This window comes from Peromyscus eremicus, chromosome 8a (assembly GCF_949786415.1).
Source record: "Peromyscus eremicus chromosome 8a, PerEre_H2_v1, whole genome shotgun sequence".
Taxonomy (NCBI): Eukaryota; Metazoa; Chordata; class Mammalia; order Rodentia; family Cricetidae; genus Peromyscus; species Peromyscus eremicus.
The window spans coordinates 64,402,463-64,421,741 of NC_081423.1; the positions used below are offsets into that span (position 1 = coordinate 64,402,463).

The 19,279-nt window shown below is 44.5% G+C and overlaps 2 protein-coding genes across 2 annotated transcripts in view; both read right to left on the reverse strand.

Annotated features, from left to right (window-relative positions):
• Asic2 (acid sensing ion channel subunit 2) overlaps positions 1-19,279 on the reverse strand; it is a 1,069,830-nt gene that overhangs the window by 270,370 nt on the left and 780,181 nt on the right. The gene's annotated exons all lie outside the window — the stretch shown is intronic.
• On the reverse strand, positions 11,318-12,254 carry LOC131917489 (thioredoxin domain-containing protein 9-like). Its single transcript, XM_059271338.1, is given in 2 exon segments — positions 11,318-11,832; positions 11,835-12,254. Coding segments are annotated over 2 exon segments (681 nt in total). The 5' UTR covers positions 12,180-12,254; the 3' UTR covers positions 11,318-11,496.

A 19,279-nucleotide genomic window follows, 5' to 3' on the forward strand; every position in this document is an offset into this window, starting at 1 on the left:
AGCAGGATCCCTTGGTCATGGTTTCTCTTCACAGCAATAGAACAATGATAAAATGGAAGTTGGTACCAGGAACTGGGATTTTGCTGTGATAGACCTGATTGTATTATTTGTTGAAAGAATATGGAAAATCTGGGGATTCTGGATGAGAAAAGTAGTTGGATGCTTTAAGTAGGGTTTAGTGGGCCATCCTAGGAAGAGCATGGAAGACAGTGCTAGGGGCCATTTGAACTGTGAGGGCCCAGCTCAAGAAGTTTCAGAGGGGAAGAATATTAGTAAGTGACTGAGAGACGGTTCTTATGATATTTTAGCAAAGAATATATGGCTGCTTTTTGCCCTTGTCCTAAAAAAGTTGCTGAAGACCAAATTGAAGGGTTTTGGATTAATGGAACTGGCAGAGGAGATTTCAAGACGTTGTAGTATTGACTGTGTCATGTGGTTATTAGTGGTCACTCTTATGCAGATCTATAATAAAAAGGAGGAAACCGAACAAGGAAAAATACAAAATGTACAGTTTGAGGAGAAAAGGAGCACCTGGAAATGTAACAGAGCTAAGTCCTGTGTTCAAGGAGATGAAACGTTTAAAGAAAAGTCTGATGGTAAATGGGATAAAGGGAGTGGTAACCTCAGGGCAAGATCCCACCCAGCTAAGCTTCCAACTTGTGAAAAGGAATAAAAGAAAGCTTAAGAGTGAAGAAAAACATCAACACCAGAAAGCTGATGCAAACATAATTTAAGGAAGAGGCCAAATTTCAGCCCCTTAAGCAGCAGAACTTGGTTCTTCAGCCATGTAGTTCTGGCTTTAGAGTTAAGGGTACAAGAAAAGGGTTACGGAATCTCCTTCAGCAGGCACGTGTCAGAGATGTTCCTGCATGGAGGCCCAGAGAGGCCATTGCATGAAACTGTGAAGGTGAAGACCCTAAGATGTTGGAGATTCCAGAGTCGTGGGATCCCTGCCAAGAAAAGCTGCATACCAGGTGTAGAAACAGCTCAAGAAAGAGAAGTATGTTGTAGTCAACAAAGCTGACAGGAGTTGGAGCTTTAACAAGCCCTTTGACATCAGACATGAAGATGCAGAGTTTGGAGTTTGCCCAGCTGGTTTTTGGTCATTGCTTTGGTCCAGTATTTCCTCACTATGCTCCCTTTCCTCCCTTTTGGAGTGGTAATGTATATTCTGTGCCATTGTATGTTGGAAGTATGTGATCTGCTTTTTGATTTTTATTTTACAGGAGGTTACAGTTAAGAGATTGCCTTGAGTCTCAGAAGAGATTTTGGACTGTGGGCTTTTAAATGGTGTTGAGACTGTGATAGACTATGGGGACTTTTGAAGTTAGACTGAATGCATTTTTACATTATGATATAGCTGCAAGCCTGTGGGGGCCAGGGAGTGGAATGTGGTGATCTGAATAAGAATGACTCCCATAGGCTCATATACTTGAATGCATAGTCACCAAGAAGTGGAACTCTTAGATTGGATTAGAAAGATTAGGAGGTGTGGCCTTGTTGGAGAAAGTGTGTCACTGGAGGTGAGCTTTGAGGTTTCAAAAGCCCAAGTGAGGCCCAGTGTCTCTCCCACTCTGCCTTTGGATCAGGATGTAGCTTTCAGCTACTGCTCCAGGGCCTGCCTGTGTGCTGCCATGCTTCCCACCATGATGATAATTAGATTAAACCCCTGAAACTGTAAGCAAGCTCCAATTAAGGGCTTTCTCTTATAAGAGTTGCATTGGTCATTGTGTCTCTTTGCAGCAATAGAACAATGACTAAGACAATGATATATAGGATCAGTAACTTCTTTTGGTTCCTGTTTATTTCCAAGCCCTACCAGTCAGGCATCAAATGCCAGTTAGCTCTGCTTCCTCCCTCTCGTGGGAGACCCTTCAGTTGCTTCAGGCTAGTTCTATCCTAGAGCACTGTGTGAAACCCTTTTTGTGAAGTTCTTCCATTCCTAGGACCTCATTCACGGAGAGCCTTACAAAATAGTCAGATTTTCCTCTCATATGGGGACCCCAGTTACTCTACAGAATCAGAGTCCCTCAATGCTGAAGAGACCCTTGAATCCAGTTGCCTGAAGAAGTCCTCCAGCCAGCCTTGTCTTCTCCAGGAGGTGTTCCTGGTTCCTTCGGTTGTTTCTTGCATGGTTCTGCTGTGGTGATGGGGATCCTGAGTGCTGGTCTCCTTATGCTGAAGTCGCTAGCCTCGTGCTGTTTGAGCATACAAATCCTACACTAGATCTTGGTCTTCTCACCCCTTGAGGTATCTTGAGATCTATTGACTTTTTTACTTCTGAGGTTTTGTGGAGGTGATATGGATGGCAAGGCAGTCCAAGGACAATGGCTTCTTGGTGTACTGGCCTAAAACACTAAATGTGCTTTCCTTTGGAATGATACTGCAGAATTAGTTTGCTTTGCTTTTAGCATTAGAACTCATGGGCAATGGGTATAAGGGCCTTTGTGGCTCTACTGCAAACCTATATCCCTGTTCTTTTTCTTAGTATTTCCATTGTGGCTATCAGTGATTCTACTTTTCTTTTTTCCCTCTCTTTCCTCCTTCTTGCCTCTTTTGCTGTTTCCAGTCTGGGCCCAAAGCCTCACATTGCTCTCTTACACTGCTTTCTTACATTGCTCTATCCTGTGTCGCGAGTGACCTTGGGAATCCTGGAGCCCTGGAGGTGCCTGTAGTGTCACAGGACCAGAGCAAATGTCCAGCAGATGCAATGGAGTTTCTTTCACTGGTGTGAGGAGACTGAGAAAGACTTCTCTGTGGCCATAGCTCATCATCTGTATACTCATTTAACAATCCCTCCCCCCGCCCATGGCCCGACACAGTGATTGTGGCTCCATCCTTTGAAGCTTTGATCGTATTTTGTCATCCTCACTGTGTGTGCGTACCTAACCTCTTGGTGCTCTCTTCCTCACACTCCCCAGGTGATTTTTTTTTATCCTATCAATCACTTATGGGGGCCTATGACTCCCAGAAGGAAGAGCACAGGATCGATGTCTGCGAAAAGGCTTTGCTGCAGTCTGCCCAGGGTCAGAAGCTACATGGCTGGAGCACTTCAGTCCTCGAAGCTGAGAACTGGAGCTGCATAGAAGACCAAGTTCTTTCCTTTTGCTTCAGTGGAAGAGGCCTGGAAAGTTGAGGGGCTTTCTATAAACCATACAGCTTGGCACTGATAAAAGCAGGACCAAATGCAGGTCTGATCCCTGTGGACACTCTCAGATGACTGTTTTTTTTTTTAATCCCCTTTGAAATGTTGGGGTATAGCTCAATGATAGTATTTCCCTAGCATGTGTAAGGACCTGGGTTCAATCTCCAGCAACACACACACACACACACACACACACACACACACACACACACACACACTCCATTTGAAATGAGTACTATATCCACATAGTTCTGAAAGACAAAGGGAGCTTCTGCAGTAATAATGCCTCTCCACATCTGTAGCCACTCATGTTTCCTTCCTAAAAGAATCGATGTGGTCAGTTTCTAGTAGGTTCTATAAATATACCTACAGTCTTTGTGGGTACAGTCTTTGTGTGACCCTCACTTTTTACCTGAAAGGCTGTGTTCAGTGAACACCATTGACCAGAGTAATTGTATTTCCTGTTTTCACATCTTTTTTCCCCATTCTGAATTTTCAGTGGTTTTATGGTTGCCTTTCTCTGACACCTCATTCTAACTTCCGTTACTTTCCCCAATTTCTTATTTTGCATTATTCTGCTCACCCATCCACAAAGGACGGCAGGCTCTGTGACAAGGAGCTAAGCAGAGTTGGCCGTTTTATTATCAGATGTTTCCTTTAACCCTTTGCCAGGTACATTAATGGCTAAAAGCTCTCATGTGGCTAACCTCGAACAGCAAGGCAGGTGAAGATATCTTCGCTGAAGTACATTACATGATGTGTCTGCATAGAACTTAATTTTCTAGTTATATTTTCTTCTGACTAATTGTAACTCTTTCCCTCTTGCGAGCGCGCGCGCACACACACACACACACACACACACACACACACACACACACACACACTGAGTGCCCTGAGTGTTGATTGGCAGAGAAAACTACTTGGGACTTAGAAGTCTCTGTAACCAATGTACAGAGTGAATCAGACAGAACAGAGATCCAAAGATGTCAAGGCCAAATACAATCTTAATGAGCAAAGAACTGAATTTAGAAGAGGAAACTGAGGTAGAGTATAGCAACTTGCTCCGATGATGGTGGTGATTTTGATGATGGTGATGGTGAGGCTGACACTGATTGAACACTAACTATTACTAACTGTTACTATCATAACTCTCAGAACCATCATTATAGCTCATCTGTACTGGAGGAAACTGAGGCACAGGCAAGATAAGTAATGTGTTATCAGTGGCTGGGATAGAGCCCAAGTAGCCTGGTCTACAGTACGTGGTCTTAAATACATTGGTTGTAATTTGCTAAAAGTGATGGCGGAAGTGGATGTGTATTGAACGTCTGAAGGATCAGGCACCATCTTTGGCACTGGAAGCACATCTGCTCAGATGATGTCTCTGCCTTAGTGGGAGTCTAGGGTAAGAAAAACAGGGAAGTACTAACATGAACTACTAATCAGTAATTGTAACTGAGACTATTCTACTAGACATGAAGACAGCTTGTTTGGAGGGTCTGGGGGAGGGCGTCTCTCTTGATTGATGCAAGAACTATCTATTGTCTACTGATGTTTTCCATTCACTTTGATTTTATCCTACCAACTCGTGGACACACTTTCAACCAGGATGAGAGACAGGCAAAGGCATGACCCCATGTTGAGGGTTAAGTGAGTTGTTTTTTTAGTTTCTCCTGGTGTCTTGTTGATGTAGTTTCTGAGCAATAATTAATCTGTTTTGCTCTCCTCGTACCCATTGCCTAACACTTTATTCTATGCTTAGACTTGCGTACTTGAGTCTTTCTTGCAAGCTTGGTTGTGACCACCAAGTTAGCAGAGAAATGGAGCCTTGCACACTTTCCTAGCCAATTTGCTCTCCCCTATACATAACAAAACTCTTGTTAAAATAGTTAAGCATAATAACCCTCTCCAGCAGTAACCACCCACTCATGATGAAAAGGCATGCAGTTAAAATAAGATTTAATGAAATATAAAACCCCAGGTACAGTTAGGCGTTTTATTCACAGCTCCTTGACTGTCCCCATATTCTTTCTAATCATGAAAATCTTGCCCTGGCTCTCACCTCTACTTTGGGGAGTACCAGCTCACCAGTCCCGAATCTGTCTTGCCGACAGACCCTCTGCTGGGGCTCTGAGATGTAAGGCCAGGTTGATTCATCAAAAGCTGCATTCAGACTGCTTTCCCTGGTCACTGGGGCTTTCCTGTGTGTCAGCCACCAATGGTTTGTTTACTCTCCTTGATTTACAAAAAGCTTGGCCAAACCATTGCCTTGGGGTCCGCTACATCTAGTTTATTCCCTTGTCCACCCCAAAGAGAGGCCTTGAGGGAGAGATTTAGTATCTCTGTCTACAGTGGGATAGACCAGCGTGATTATCGAAATGGAAGAATGGAAGAGGAGGGGAAGAAAGTAACAGGGGCAACCAGGTATCAACCCAGAACTGTTACATGCATCCCTAAGAGGGCCTCGAAAGTGCTCCCTCCATGGGTAATATTATCCGTGTCAATAGAAGAAGACATAAGAGACGTTTCATTGTTCAAGTTTCATTCTCTCTATTGTTGACTTAGGCACAGCTTAGACCACACTGGCTGTAATCACCCGGAGCCAGTGCTAGAGCAAGTACAGTATTATGCCTCATTTTTCAGGGGAAAGAAATGAAGCCCAGAGAGGCAAGTGAGTTGCCAAGGGCCACACAGAGTGTGCCATGTAGGTGGCACAGCTTAGATTCCAACCCACTCCAGACTCAAATGTGTTGGTAATGACTAGAGAGGCAGAATTCTGGGAGCCAAGAATGAAAAGTGACAAAGTATGTGTCAGTGCAACTCAGTTCTTCAGAACCCCCTGGGGGGAGCGGGGAAGGGATGGCAGAACTGACTGAGGACAGACATGGGGCTCCGAGGCTCTGCTGTGGCTGTGAGGGTGCTCCTCTTTCAGCTCTGGAGAGGTGCCAAACAGAGCAAAGCTCAGATGGCAGCAGCCTATTGGTTAGGAAGAGGTCTAGGGAGGACTCCCAGGGCGTGAGTGCCAAGCTGGCCTCAGTACGTCAGAGAGAGCCACACAGAATACTTTCCTTCTCAACATTCAGATGGCATTACACACCGAGAGCCACCATGTGGTCACGAAGTAGGAACTCATGTTTACAAACCATGGTCTTTCATCCTAGGCTCCTTTGTCTCTTCTCTCTTATCTCCCCCACCCCTACTTTCCCTCCTTCTCCTGGCTCACTCTTGCCTATCCCTTCCCTACCTCAGGGTTGCTTTCTCCTTAACACTTCCTTAGCGCATACATACCTACACTTACTCGTTCCGTGTCTCTCCACAGCCTATAGCACTAACACGCAACTGTAGACTCACAACGGTTTTCTGGAAAATCTTGGAGTGATAAAGCCAAGCTCACAGCTTGGTGAGTCACAGGAGCTATGAAAAAAGCTCCTAGCCTCTGAACTGGCAATTCCACTCTCTAGAAGTTTCTCTAAGGACACAAACCCCCAAATCACGATGGAACTATGAAGATATTCACAGGAAGGCTCTTCATAGAAAAAAAAATTAAAGTGTCCCCATGCCGAACAATAGAGGAGTCGTCAGACAAATGATGGAGAGACACAATGTCACTGGGAAATCATGCTGTTTTGTAGAGAACATGATGAAGGTGCTCATACTTTGTTTGTATCAGATATGAAAAATACAGAGTAAACATAACCAGAGAACAGAGAGCACACACCCACTCTGCTCACAGCCGTACAGAAACTAACTTTGAACATGAAGGATGGTCATAAATAGGCTATTTCATAAAGTTCTTTCAATTTGGGGTCAAACAAAATCCAAGCCCAGCAGTGTGTGTGGAGGCATGTTGCAAGAACTGTCCTTGTAAAGTGACAATACTAGTATTTTATGTCATGACTCCTCTGACCTTTCGGCCAACCTGACCATCCTCCCCAGCCAGTACTGTAGTAAAATCCAGTACCAACCAGCAGAAGTGACCACAGAAGTCATCTTGATGTGGATGATATGCTCACCCTGACCTTCATGTGTTCTAGAATGTTCCTTCTTGGCTTGTAACTCCTGAGCCTGCTTTCATTATCAGTGTCTACCAAGACCTTCACCTGTCTCAATCCCCTTTAAACACAAACCTAGTGATGAGTGGTATAGTAGATACCTTGTGACCAAAGAATGATCACAATAAAATTTCACTGTTAGTGCACATGTATCTGTACACACACACTAATTGAAGGCCAAGGTTAGTTGCTTTTGTGTCACTGTGACAGAATTCCTGTCAGAAGCAACTCTGGGGAGGAAAGATTCATTTGGCTTGTGAGGGTTTAAGAGGGTTTCAGTCCATCACGGCAGGGATGCCATGGTGGGGCAGCTCAGATCTCGACAGTGAGAGAGTGTAGCTACAAGGCTCTTCACATCACAGTGTCTAGAAAGCAAGAACCAGAGATGGGCATAACCTTCAAAGGCCTGCTTAGAGTAGCTTCCTTCTGCCTGTAGGACTCACCTCCCTAAATTTCTAGAATGGCACTATTAGCTGGGCAGGTGGGGGGGCAAGTATTTAAATATGAGCCTTTGGGGGAGCATTTCAGATTCAAATCATAACATCCAACCTGGATCAAACTTTCACCAATAAAGACAAGGCGTTTGGGTGAGAATGACCTCCAAGCAGGACCTTTTCAAGGGTCCTTTCTGCTTGCTCTGTCTCTGTCACCTGTTCCCGCTCTCTTTCCAGTGACCTTACCGACTATTAAAATTTTGGCTAGATCACCTGATCTAGTGCCCTTGATCCTGGTTGGACGTTGATCACCATAAAGGGATGCGCATTTTTCAACCACAACTACACTCCACACTTCACTATGGTTTGAATGTCCTTTAGCCTACTTTTTCCAGTTTAGAGGTAGTGTGGGAAGGGAAGGAAAACTATCATTTGAGCAGTTGACATGTATGTCACAAAATCTATAATTAATAATAATAATTACGATGATAATAATTTAACATAAGAGGATAGTAATGTGGCAGATATGGTATTTGGATCTCTGCACATATCTTATTTAATCCCCTCAGTAACTATAATGAAACAGATGCCACTATTTCTATTATATTATGGAGAATTCCAAGACTGAGAAATAGGAAGTGATTTATTACAGTCAGATTCAGGCTTGGCTGACGTCAAATCCGCCCAGCTCTTGCCTCGCACAGTACAGCCTTCCAGGTACTAAAGCCTCCATATGATGGCTATGGATAAGGAAGTCTCTGCTTTTCTTGGTGCCTGCTGACTATTTATGTAACAATCCTAGTTATTTGTTTTCTGGATTTTTTTGGGGGGGGGGGTTGTTTTTTCTTTAGAACCTCTGTAGGAGAAAAATGACATATATTTTGGAAAGTAAAAGATAGGCTTAAGATTCAAGAGGACCAGAGAGTCTGAGTGTGTGGCCAAACCCTGACCGAAAAAGGAAACACAAAACACAAAAAAGAAAACACCACACACACATACACACGTAATGCACACACAAAGATAAAAAGCACTAAAAATAGGTGCTGTTTCATGTTGGGTCAAACTCTATATGTTTCATAAAATCCTGAATATTTTAGCCCAAAATGATAGCAGGGACTCATAGTGAGGGCCCTGAGCCTTTAGCATTCCTAATTTGTTCTGTAATATCCACACAGGCATGGAGGAGAGGGTAGTTGTATTTTAGGGTTAGCCAGTGGCCATGCTGAGAGAAGATGAAGATCTGGTGTGTGGTACTCAACAGATGAGCAAACCATTAACTCTTAGAAACGTGGGCTGCTTTGACAAGTGACGTCTCCTTGTGCAAAAGGGTCTGAGGAGCAGAGGTTTCATTCTCTCATTGGCCATTGCTTCAGCCACCATCATGGGCCAAAGTTGCCCTGCCGTCCTATTTCTGATAGCTAAATGGTTATTCCTCGCATAGCTTAATATTCCGAATTGGTTACGTGGCTGTCAGCTGAGCTATGCCGTGGGTGTTCAGTCATTTGACAATAGGGAGTTTCGTGGTATTTAAATGTTTCTATTTCTTTTTTTTTTTGTTTTTTAAGCGAAAAACAATGACAGGCCAATTTTACCACATCTTTTTCCCCTGCAGGAAGAAACAATAAAGGAGAGATAGAATTCTATTAGTGAAAACACGTCTACCTCTCCTGTCTCCTTCAGTAACATTTTAGGGCTTTGCTCCATAGGAGGGGTGCGCCTTCAGCAGTGGGTGACAACAGAATTCTGACACGTGCAGGATGTCAGATATCAGATCACAGTAAGTAGACTGTGTCTATTAGCTTCCTGCGTGCAAACTTCCCAAGCAGAGTGGTTTTAATCTATTTATTTGTTTATTTTTTGGACTGTTTTTCCATCCTCAAATCTATTTATTGATGGGATTGAGAGATGTGAAGTGTCCACTCTGGCTTGTGAACTATTGGCACTGTCGCTTTTTAAATGTGGAACTGGAATTTCACCCGCGGGAAGAGATATTTTGGTAATGAATTCTAAGTCTCACTTTTCTTCAGAAATCTTCAAGCATTCCTTAGCTAAACCCTCACCCTCACCACACTCCAACAGTCACCCCCAGCTCTCAGTGCTAAATCCCTCCCCAGCCCACGTGTGTGCTGTGCTCCCAGGCAGTGCTCCCTGAGCCTGGGCCTGTTCTTGTAGCTCTTCTCTTTGTCTTGGTTTCTTCCCCTCCCACCCACTTCCCACTCAGCCCTTCTGATGATAGTCTCACTCTGCTTGAAAGCTCCCAGTGGATCCTCATGGCTTATTGCAGAACTTGGCAGCCTGTGTGTTAAGACACACAATGAAACTGGATGTGGTGGCGCACGCCTTTGATCCCAGACCTGGGGTCAGAGGCAGGCGGATCTCTGTGAGTTTGAGGCCACCCTGGTCTACAGAGTGAGTTCCAGGACAGCCAGGGCTGTTACACAGAGAAACCATGTCTGGAAAAACCAAAACCAAAACCTCACAAAACCCACTTACAATGAGTTGTGAGGAGCACAGACATTGATTGTCACAGGTTTGGGGAAGCAAGCTCAAGCTTCAGCCTTGCCCACTTGTCCTAGCCTGCTATGTACAGGTCATCTACTTTCTATCTGAAAAACAAAAAACAAAAAACAAGACGCTCTGAGCACATCTAGTTGGGAAGACCCTTCTGCCCCCGGAGCCTCTCACGCCACTTCTCACCCTACAGGCCTCCTGCCCAGCTGTATAGGTCTCTGGCTTTCCCAGCAGAAGGCCACAGTTTTGCAATGTTATGGCATTGAACTGGTCCAGATGAGAACTTCATTCTCTCCCAGTTTGGTGAATGCCTACTTAGTATCTGAGACTCTGCTCAACAGCCTCCTGTTTAAAGCTTTCCCTTACCTCTAACCAACAAGATGAGTCACACTCTTCGCTGTTCCATCACCAGCTGGCAGGGGAAACTTGTGAAAGTTACTAGAACTCCGAGTCTTAATTTCCTCGTTTGAAAGATGGAGATAATAATACCTGCCTTGCAGGGTTAGCATAAAGATTAAATACAGTAACACATGGAAACCACTGAACACAGAGCTTTGGAATTTAGTAAGCACTTGGTACGTATTTGTTGAGTAGTAAATGGAGGCTGTTGTGATCAACTACTCGGCTTTGCCAGTGTGTTTCTCTTGTAATTGTGCCCTGGTTGGGAGCTTCCCCTTTGAGGATTCTCCTCTGCATCCCAACACAATAGACCCTACTCTTTTAGGGTCCTAGCTCCATGTAGGAAGGGACCAGCCTGTGCCCTGGTGTATCCCAAACTCCTATAATGGTCCTATGGAAGACCTTCCTGATGTTTGTTGACACTTTGCTCATGGGGCTCTTGTGGGGGTCAAGTGTGATGGTACATGTGGACTATCTGAAAACATAAGCATTGCACAAACATCCTGTGGACCTAGCCTTGCCCTTCCCCTCACAGCTGATGCATAGGTTGAGGTGCCTGCACGTGAACCTTTGTGCATACTCCTGCTCCCTGACATAACCCTCAGGTTCTAAGGAAGTGTGAGAACCATGTAGGATGCTAGCATTTTTATTGGTTGGGTGGAGGTATCTGAGCCTGGCTTTCTAGTTGGCTTCATTATCTTCAGAAGTAGGTATCAGAGCAGGAGTCTTATGTAGATCGTATTTCTTTTTTTTTTTTCCAGGTAATTTAAAATATCTGTTTCTTTCAAGTTACACATTATGGTCAAAATAGTAATGATGTCCTTCCATGTAGTAACACAGTATAAACATTGGGATCTGAGTATAGATGGTCAATGGGCCGAAATCAGGAGAATTTAGAAACACACTTAACTCTGAAGTAAACAGACAAACAGATGGTCTACAAGGACAGCACAGTCTAGTCATCATCAGAATCTGAATCGTATTTCTTTCCTCGGATAGTTTTCTTTTCCAGCTTTGTGAAGTTTGTCCCAAATTTCTTTTGGCTCTGAAATGGTGGCTCCATTAAATTTCCACTGTAATTGATAACATCAGAACAGCCAAGTCTCCATTCTAAAGTTTCCGTAGTGAAGTCATCTGTATTTCCTAGGTCGGTGAACCCGACAACATAATCTTGTGTCTTGCCGTCTCTCAGGAGTGCTAGTGTGGGGATGACTTTGATCCGCAGTCTTTCACAGAGGAATGGCGCCTTTTCCACATTCAGCTTCAAAAACTTGGTTTCAAGATGTTTTTTTTGGCCAGTATTGCCAAATGTCTGTCTAGTATTTTACACCTGAATGTGGTGTCTCTGTAGAAATGGCAAACCACCTTTTCACTCTCCTTGACTTCTTGAAAGAAGTCTCTCTCGCTGGCCACTTCTCTGTACTCCCCATGTCCTTTAGAAAGCCATTCCTGTTTCTGCTGCTGGGCCTTCCTGAGTGCCGCCAGTCTCTTTTCTTTGAGGAGTTCCAGCTCGTCTTCACCAATCTGATCCAGTTTCTGAATTTCAGAGTCCAAGTGGTTTTCCACGAGCTTAGCGGCCTGGAGGAACTGGTTCTCTAGGACTTCTGAGAACATGTCGATGGATCCATTCCCTTCCATTTTTCTAAACAGTCTTGCTGGACTATTGGTGATGGCTACTAAGAGAGGAAGCTGCAGATCAAGAGTAACGATCAGGTTCACCAGATTGTATTTCTAATACAAACTTAGTTCTGGATATTTTTGAACAGAGTCCAGTCACCCAAGTTCTTTATACCAGGGTGTGATCATCCTCATCAAGGAAGTCACTTAGGGAAGGGCAGGTAGAGGACTGTAGTGGTATTTGCTCCACCCATGACCTTGGTCTGTATGGTCCAAAGGAGGCAGTGCTTCCTGCTGTTGTATGTGACCTCTTATAAGGAGTTGGAGAAGGGTCACATACCCCTTCTCCCTGTTCCTGCCTACGAGGTGGATTTGCTCTCAGTCAGATCAGAGGATGACTTCTGCTGTCTACTCTGTTCTATAATCATGAGTGTATTTCCTCAATTTATATCTTAATAAATTCTGTTACCCATTTAATAGACTCACATGGATTGATTGTAATAGAGGACTTTGTGATAGTGGGCTTTGCCATGTGAAACTAGAGCCCCTTAGGGATCAGCTGGTCCATTATGAGTGGTCCAGTTTATAAATGAGGAAATTAAGGGCTAGAGAGAATCATAGATGTTTTTTAAAATTATTTCATTGTATTTGTTTATTTATTTGGGGGTGGGGGGTGGGGAAGCACCTGTGCACACCCATGGAAGCCAGAGGAGGACACTGAGTGTCTTACTCTATCAGTCTTTACCATATTCCCTTGAGATAGAGTCTCTTGCCCAATCTAGAGTTAGGTTGACAGTCACCAAGTCCTAGTGATTGTCCTGTCTCTGCCTCCTTTCTGACAGTGTTGGGGTTACAGGCATGCATGTGGTCATATTACATGGGTTGGGGATTCAAACTCAGATCTTCGTGCTTGGATAGCAAACACTTTTAACCATTGAACCATCTCACCAGCATCTGCTCCTCAAGCAGAAATCTTTCCAAGGCCCTCTGCCTCTGGGTTTCCCCCTCTCACTGACCTAAGAGGTCTATAACAGAATGCCTTCCAGCAGAGGAAGTGGAAATAACTACAAAGATATTAGCCCCGTGGACTCCATTAAAGACTCCAAAGGCATGTGCTCAGTAGCTCAGGCATGAGACTAGATCTCAAGAGTGAATATTTTCTGGGCGTAAAGGAGAGTGGCCACAGTAAAGCACAAGGCCAGGTTGGTGGGTTGTGAGCATGTGTGCACCTATGGAATGGTATGTTCAGTTTCGAGACTGTCTTTACTTTATGCTTTGTCTCACTTGTGGGAAATTTAGCTGGAGGAATAGAATCAACAGGAAGCTTTTAGAAAATTAAAGCAGGGAGTAGAATGGATTGCAACAGGTGAAAAAGAGGAAACAGACAATAGCAGCCTAAGCTGCTTCAGTGGTGAAGGACCTGGGCACAGCAGTGACCATGGGCAAGGAAGGGATGGAAGGGGGCGGGTCACAGGTGAAGGATTAGGGAGGAAGAGTCTACAGAAAGTCCTTAATGAAGAAGTGATAACGATTAGCTGGGTGCCAAGATGATTAAGTGAAACTCAGCTAGGTAAACAAGGCTGCCATACTCATCCCTTAAAATGCTAAAAAGGCCCCAAAGACAAGGAATCTTATTTAAATAAACAGCTTTGCTTGAATAAGAGGGATTTCTCACCCGGGATAGAGAACTCAGCTAATTAAGGAAAATGACTCACTGGTCTTCAGCTTATTATTTAAGAAAGCTCCAAATGTGTGTGCTCTTACACTGAGATGTTTACTTAGATCTTAATAACCACAGAGGACCCCTCTAAGCTACTGCATCTACCTGTTCTCTCCGCCCCCTACACTGCTTCCCAAGCCCCATCTCTAAAGGGAAGCAGACCTTCCCTGAAGTTCAAGGCCCAGGTTCTATGGTACTGGGGTTCGTGGTACTTCCTGCTGCGTGCTTTTCACGCTCTTCTTCTGAGCGGACTCTCACCTCAATCAGCTTATCTGGACTTGAACTTGGACATCCCTTCCTTTTGGATTCTTAATCCCCTGGGTCATCTTGTTTAAACAACTCCTGGAATCTCCAGTAGCCAGCTCAGTCTGAAATCAAGCTCTAGGTCTAGGTGGCCCACCGGCTGGTACACTCATTCAGAAACTCTGTGCTGTTGAATGAATGAATGAATAATGAATGAAGAGTGAGAAAAGGGGAAAACAAGGTAGGAGGGTAGAAGAAATCAAAGGAACAATTTTATTTCAGTAAATGAATTTAACCTAGATGACACCCAAAAAAATGGATTGAGTTGGTTTATTTCTGGAAAAGACGTACCACCTACGTATCAACATTATGACTCACTTTCATAAAGTAGATAAAGATGATTTTTAGTAGAAAAAAGATTGAGCAGATAGCGTTATTGAACTGCATGATCCTTCCTGTGACAACTCTCTGTCTCTCTAGTGAAGCTGACATGGCTGGAACTGGACCAGGCAGGAGTCCAACACTGAAGGATCCATGATCTACACATTGAAAAGCTTCTCTTGATTTGGGGCTGATAAACTGCCATCACACTGCAACCATGGATTAGAATTAGTCCTTTCTATTGGATTGGACTACCTTCTCCCATCCTCAGACGGTCCTGATGCTGTTACATCATCTTGGGTCTTCTCTCAGTTCTTTCTTCCACCCCCACCTCATCTTTCCCTCCTCCTCCTTCCTCATTCTCTCCTCTTCACTCTCCTGTCCTAACGCTGAAGCTCCTGAGTGTGAGGAACCGGGAAGCCATGGGATCCCACCTGAGCAAAGGTCAGTAGTCCCAGTCCCTGTGTCAGAGTCACTGTGTTCAAGAAGTAATGTGAGCCATGTGCAGGCTCTTTCTGTGTCCTCAGTTTGTTCCCGTGTGCCCCTGTCAGTGTCTGCGATGTGGCCTGGTTGCTCCTCCAGGTGACCTTCAGCAACACACCCTTGAGTGTGTGGGCACAAGAGCCACTTGTCCCGACATTACTGACATTGGCTTCTGAAACTCTTGGTTTGATGTGATGGACTGTCTACAGACACGGCTCTCTCTTGTTGCCATGAAACCCATAAAAATGAGGGTAAAGGAAGAAAAAGGGAAATTCCTTGAAAGGAAAAAAAAAAAAGAAGACATAAGTGGATCCCAAATTGGAGTCCATATCTGAAAGGCTGCACACAAATAACTGAGCAGCAGTGATGTGTGGGGAACAATGTATCCGCTGAAGGGAGTCCTGCTAGAGAGAAGTGTGTGATTCACCCCACAGAGTCCCGTGGCACCTGTGTTCCCAAACTGAATTCACCATCTTCCCCTCCACCTCTGCTGTCACTACCACCCCCGCCCTCAGCAGATTCCTTCAACCTCTAGTCCCTGAATGTGCCCCTCCTCATCCAAAACCAAAACACATCCCCCATGTCCATCCCTTAAACTATGGTGCAGACTTCTGTGGCGACAGACATCATTTCACGGGGCTGTTCCTATATCTGCTCTTCACCACACCAGGTCTTACAAACCATTTCATTTCTGACAGTGACCTTAATATTGAACATGGTGCACGGCACATGAAGGCATTAAAGATTGGGCAGAAAATCTCTCACCTCTGAAGATATTTTGTGCCTATGAATCGATCATCTCTCTTCCTTACTTCATGAAGTCAATCAAACATGATGATGTTTTTACCAAAGTGGCTTCAAAACTAAGTAATACAATATTATTACCATAGGGTACTATACTGTCCGAGCACAGAATATTGATTGATAATCTCTATTACTGTAATACCAATGTTAGATGCTTGTCCATAGAAACTTTGGGTTGTTTTTAAAATATGTGTTTGTTTTCTTAGTGTGTGTACGTGTAGGTGTGTGTGTGTGTGTGTGTGTGTGTGTGTGTGTGTGTGTGTATGCAAGCATTCATGCCATGTCACATATGTAGAAATAAGAGGACAACTTTAAAGGTGTGTGTGTGTGTGTGTGTGTGTGTGCACGCAAACACTCATGCCATGTCACACATGGTAGTAAGAGAACAACTTTCAAGAGTTGACTGGTTCTCTCCTTTCACCATGTGGGTTCTGGGAATTGAACCCAGGTCATTAGATTTTTCGACAAGCACCATTATCTAGTGAGTCACCTTGCAAACCCTACCTTGGTTTTTGAGACAAAGTCTTTCATTGGACTGGAGCTTGCCAAGTAGATTAAGTTGGCTGGCCACTGAGACCCAGGAGTCTGCCTGCCTCTGTTATAAGCATACATCACATCTGAGCATACATCACACCTGAGTGTTTGGTTTAGTGTTGGTTCTGGGGCTTGAACTCAGATCCTTATCTTGTGTAACAAGTACTTTAGTGACTCAAATGTCTCTTCAGCCACCTATGACAACTCTCAATCTTTTAAAAATGTTTTATTTTAATTATGATTGTGTGTATATGATGTGCGTGGAGGGGGCTTATGCACCCTAATCTGGAGGTCAGAAGACACACTTTGGGGAGTCTGTTCTCTGTCTACTTTTATATGGTTCCAGAGATTAGGCTCATCAGCCTTGTGGGGCAGTGTTTGACCTGCTTAGCCATCTCGCATGCCCAGTCGCATGCCCAATCTGTGTGTAAGAGACCACATGGAGCTTGGAGGGGAGCAGGTGGCACTCAGAAGCTCATTTAGCCTCAGTACCAGTATCTCCGGGTTTATACCCCAACTCACCTACTAATTGCAGAAAGGTTCGTGATTCTCTCTCCAAGGCAGATCTGTAATCTACACGATAGAGACTAGACTACTCAGACTAGATACCCTCTAGGACGTGTGTTTCTCTAAGGATGTGTGCATCTGAGCTGATCATTAACCTCAAACTGGAGCAGGCACAGCCTCATCTTCAGAGACACCCTGAGCACCAGACTTGCCTCCTTAGGTGAGGAATGTGCACCAGCAAGGACAGAGGTTAGGGACTGTGGGCTGATCTGAGGGAGCAGCCTCGCTTTGATCCTCAGGCTCAGAACCTATGTAAAAAATACCTCTGAAGAAGCTGGACACTGACTGTGCCTGGGTTTGATCCTTTCCTTGTATCCTGCGCTGTTCGGTCTTTTTATGTTTTTCTAGAGGAAACAAATTACTCAAATAGAGTCCAGAGACCGTTTTCTCTTGGAACGCACACCTGCTGGTTCCAATGATGTTTGTTGTACATGAGATTGCTTGGAGCCTGGGAGGAAAACTTATCTTAGTGCTATATATATATATAAAGGAAGGCTGTATTTTGTTCTGCTATTAGTCACCAGGTCCAATGACAGTGACTAGGGCTATCTCAGGGCATGATGGAGCCTTCTTTGTAGCCTCCGGTTAGAAAGGATGACTTAAGAAAGCACAGACCTGCCTGCCGAGCAGTGGTGGCGCATGCTTTTAATCATAGCACTCGGGAGGCAGAGGCAGGTGTCTCGGTGAGTTTGAGGCCAGCTTGGTCTACAGAGTGAGTTCTGGGACAGGCTTCAAAGCTACACAGAGAAACCCTGTCTCAAAAAAAAAAAAAAAAAAAAAAAAAAAAAAAAAAGAAAGCACAGACCTACCCTGGAGCCCCCTGTGGGTTCGATCTGTGGAAGGGTGGCCCAAACCATTCAAATGCTTGCTCAGTTCTGACTCTGTCCCAGACTAAGGAGAGGAAATGGGGAGAGGCGGTGCTTCCTGCGGGACCAGATGTAGGCAGGTGGCCACTATGACTGCTTTCTATCTCATCTAAGCCATTCAGTTGTGCTTCTGGGTTTCTAGGTATGGATAGGCCGATTTGTAGGTGGTGAAATCGACACTTGTAGTATTGAAGTCATTTGCTTGAGATTCCACATTCAGTGTGGAATTTGAATCCACGTATTTCTAATTCCAAAAACTGTATTCTTTCTACTAGATAATGCAGTGGTCTTCAACCTTCCTAAGTGTGATTTTGCTATTGTTATGAATTGTAATGTAAATACCTGATTGCAGGATATCTGATATGCGATCCCTATGAAAGAATCATTTGCCTCCCAAAGAAGTCGCAACCCACAAGTTGAGAACCACCGAGATAATGTCCTTAACATCTTATGTGTACCCTGACATTCTGAGCTAGCGTGTGCACACTGGCTAGTCTTTGTCACTGCCAATGTGACACAAACTGAAGTCATCTGGGAAGAAAGTCCCCATGGCCATGTCTGTGGGAGGATTTTCTTGATTGTTAAATTGATATGGGCGTGCCTAGCCCACTCTGGGTGGTACTATCCTTAGGAAGGTGGGCCAGGGCTATGTAAGAAAGGTAGCCACGCTGGCTAAGTTACATCAGTAAGCAGTGTAACTCCATGGTGTCTCCTTTGGTTCCTTCGGTAGGTTCCTGCCTTGGCTTCCCTCTATGATATGGACTGTAACTTATAATTTGTAAGCCAAATAAAGTTGCTTTTGGCCAGTGTTTTATCACACCAATAGAAACCTACCTAAAACAGTGTGTGTGTGGGGGGGGGGGGCTGCCAGTGGTAATAGTCAGTCCTGGGAAATGCCAGGCTGCCACATTTTCTGTGCATGCCCTTTCTCGCAGGCAGGAAGCTGTGGGTTCCTTGACTACCTGTTGGCTTTGCTAGAAGCAGAATACCTCAGAATTTGGGAAATGGAGAGATAATTTCTTTTCTGGGCTTGGAGAAGCCATTAGCACCCTGAGTGGTATGGCAGGTAGCCCAGAGCTCAGAGAAAACAGGAAGGTTTTCATCTGGACGTGGACGAGACACTTTCCTGTCATCAGCTACATCTTTATCTCACTTCTTACTGTCTACTGTTGGAGAATCATCTCTCTCTTTGGTTTCAAGTCTCATGGATGAAGTTATGTCCCCTCACCCCAGGCCTTCTGCTAAATCTGTTTCCCGAGTTTGGTGCCTAGATAGACACCTCCTTTTGTGTGCCCACTGATGCCCCTCAGACACTTGGACTTGAGCTGGACCAGTGATGCTCTCCTCATCTCTTCTTCCTAACAATCTCCCTCTTAAGTTTCTTACTCCAGCAAGTAGTGTCTCCACCACCCACCAACACACCCACATCAGAATTCCTGGTATCATCTTGTACTTTTTTCTTTGCCTATCCCTCAGTACCATTGTCCCAGACTCTTTGCGTTTCTCTAGTACACCTGCTTTCT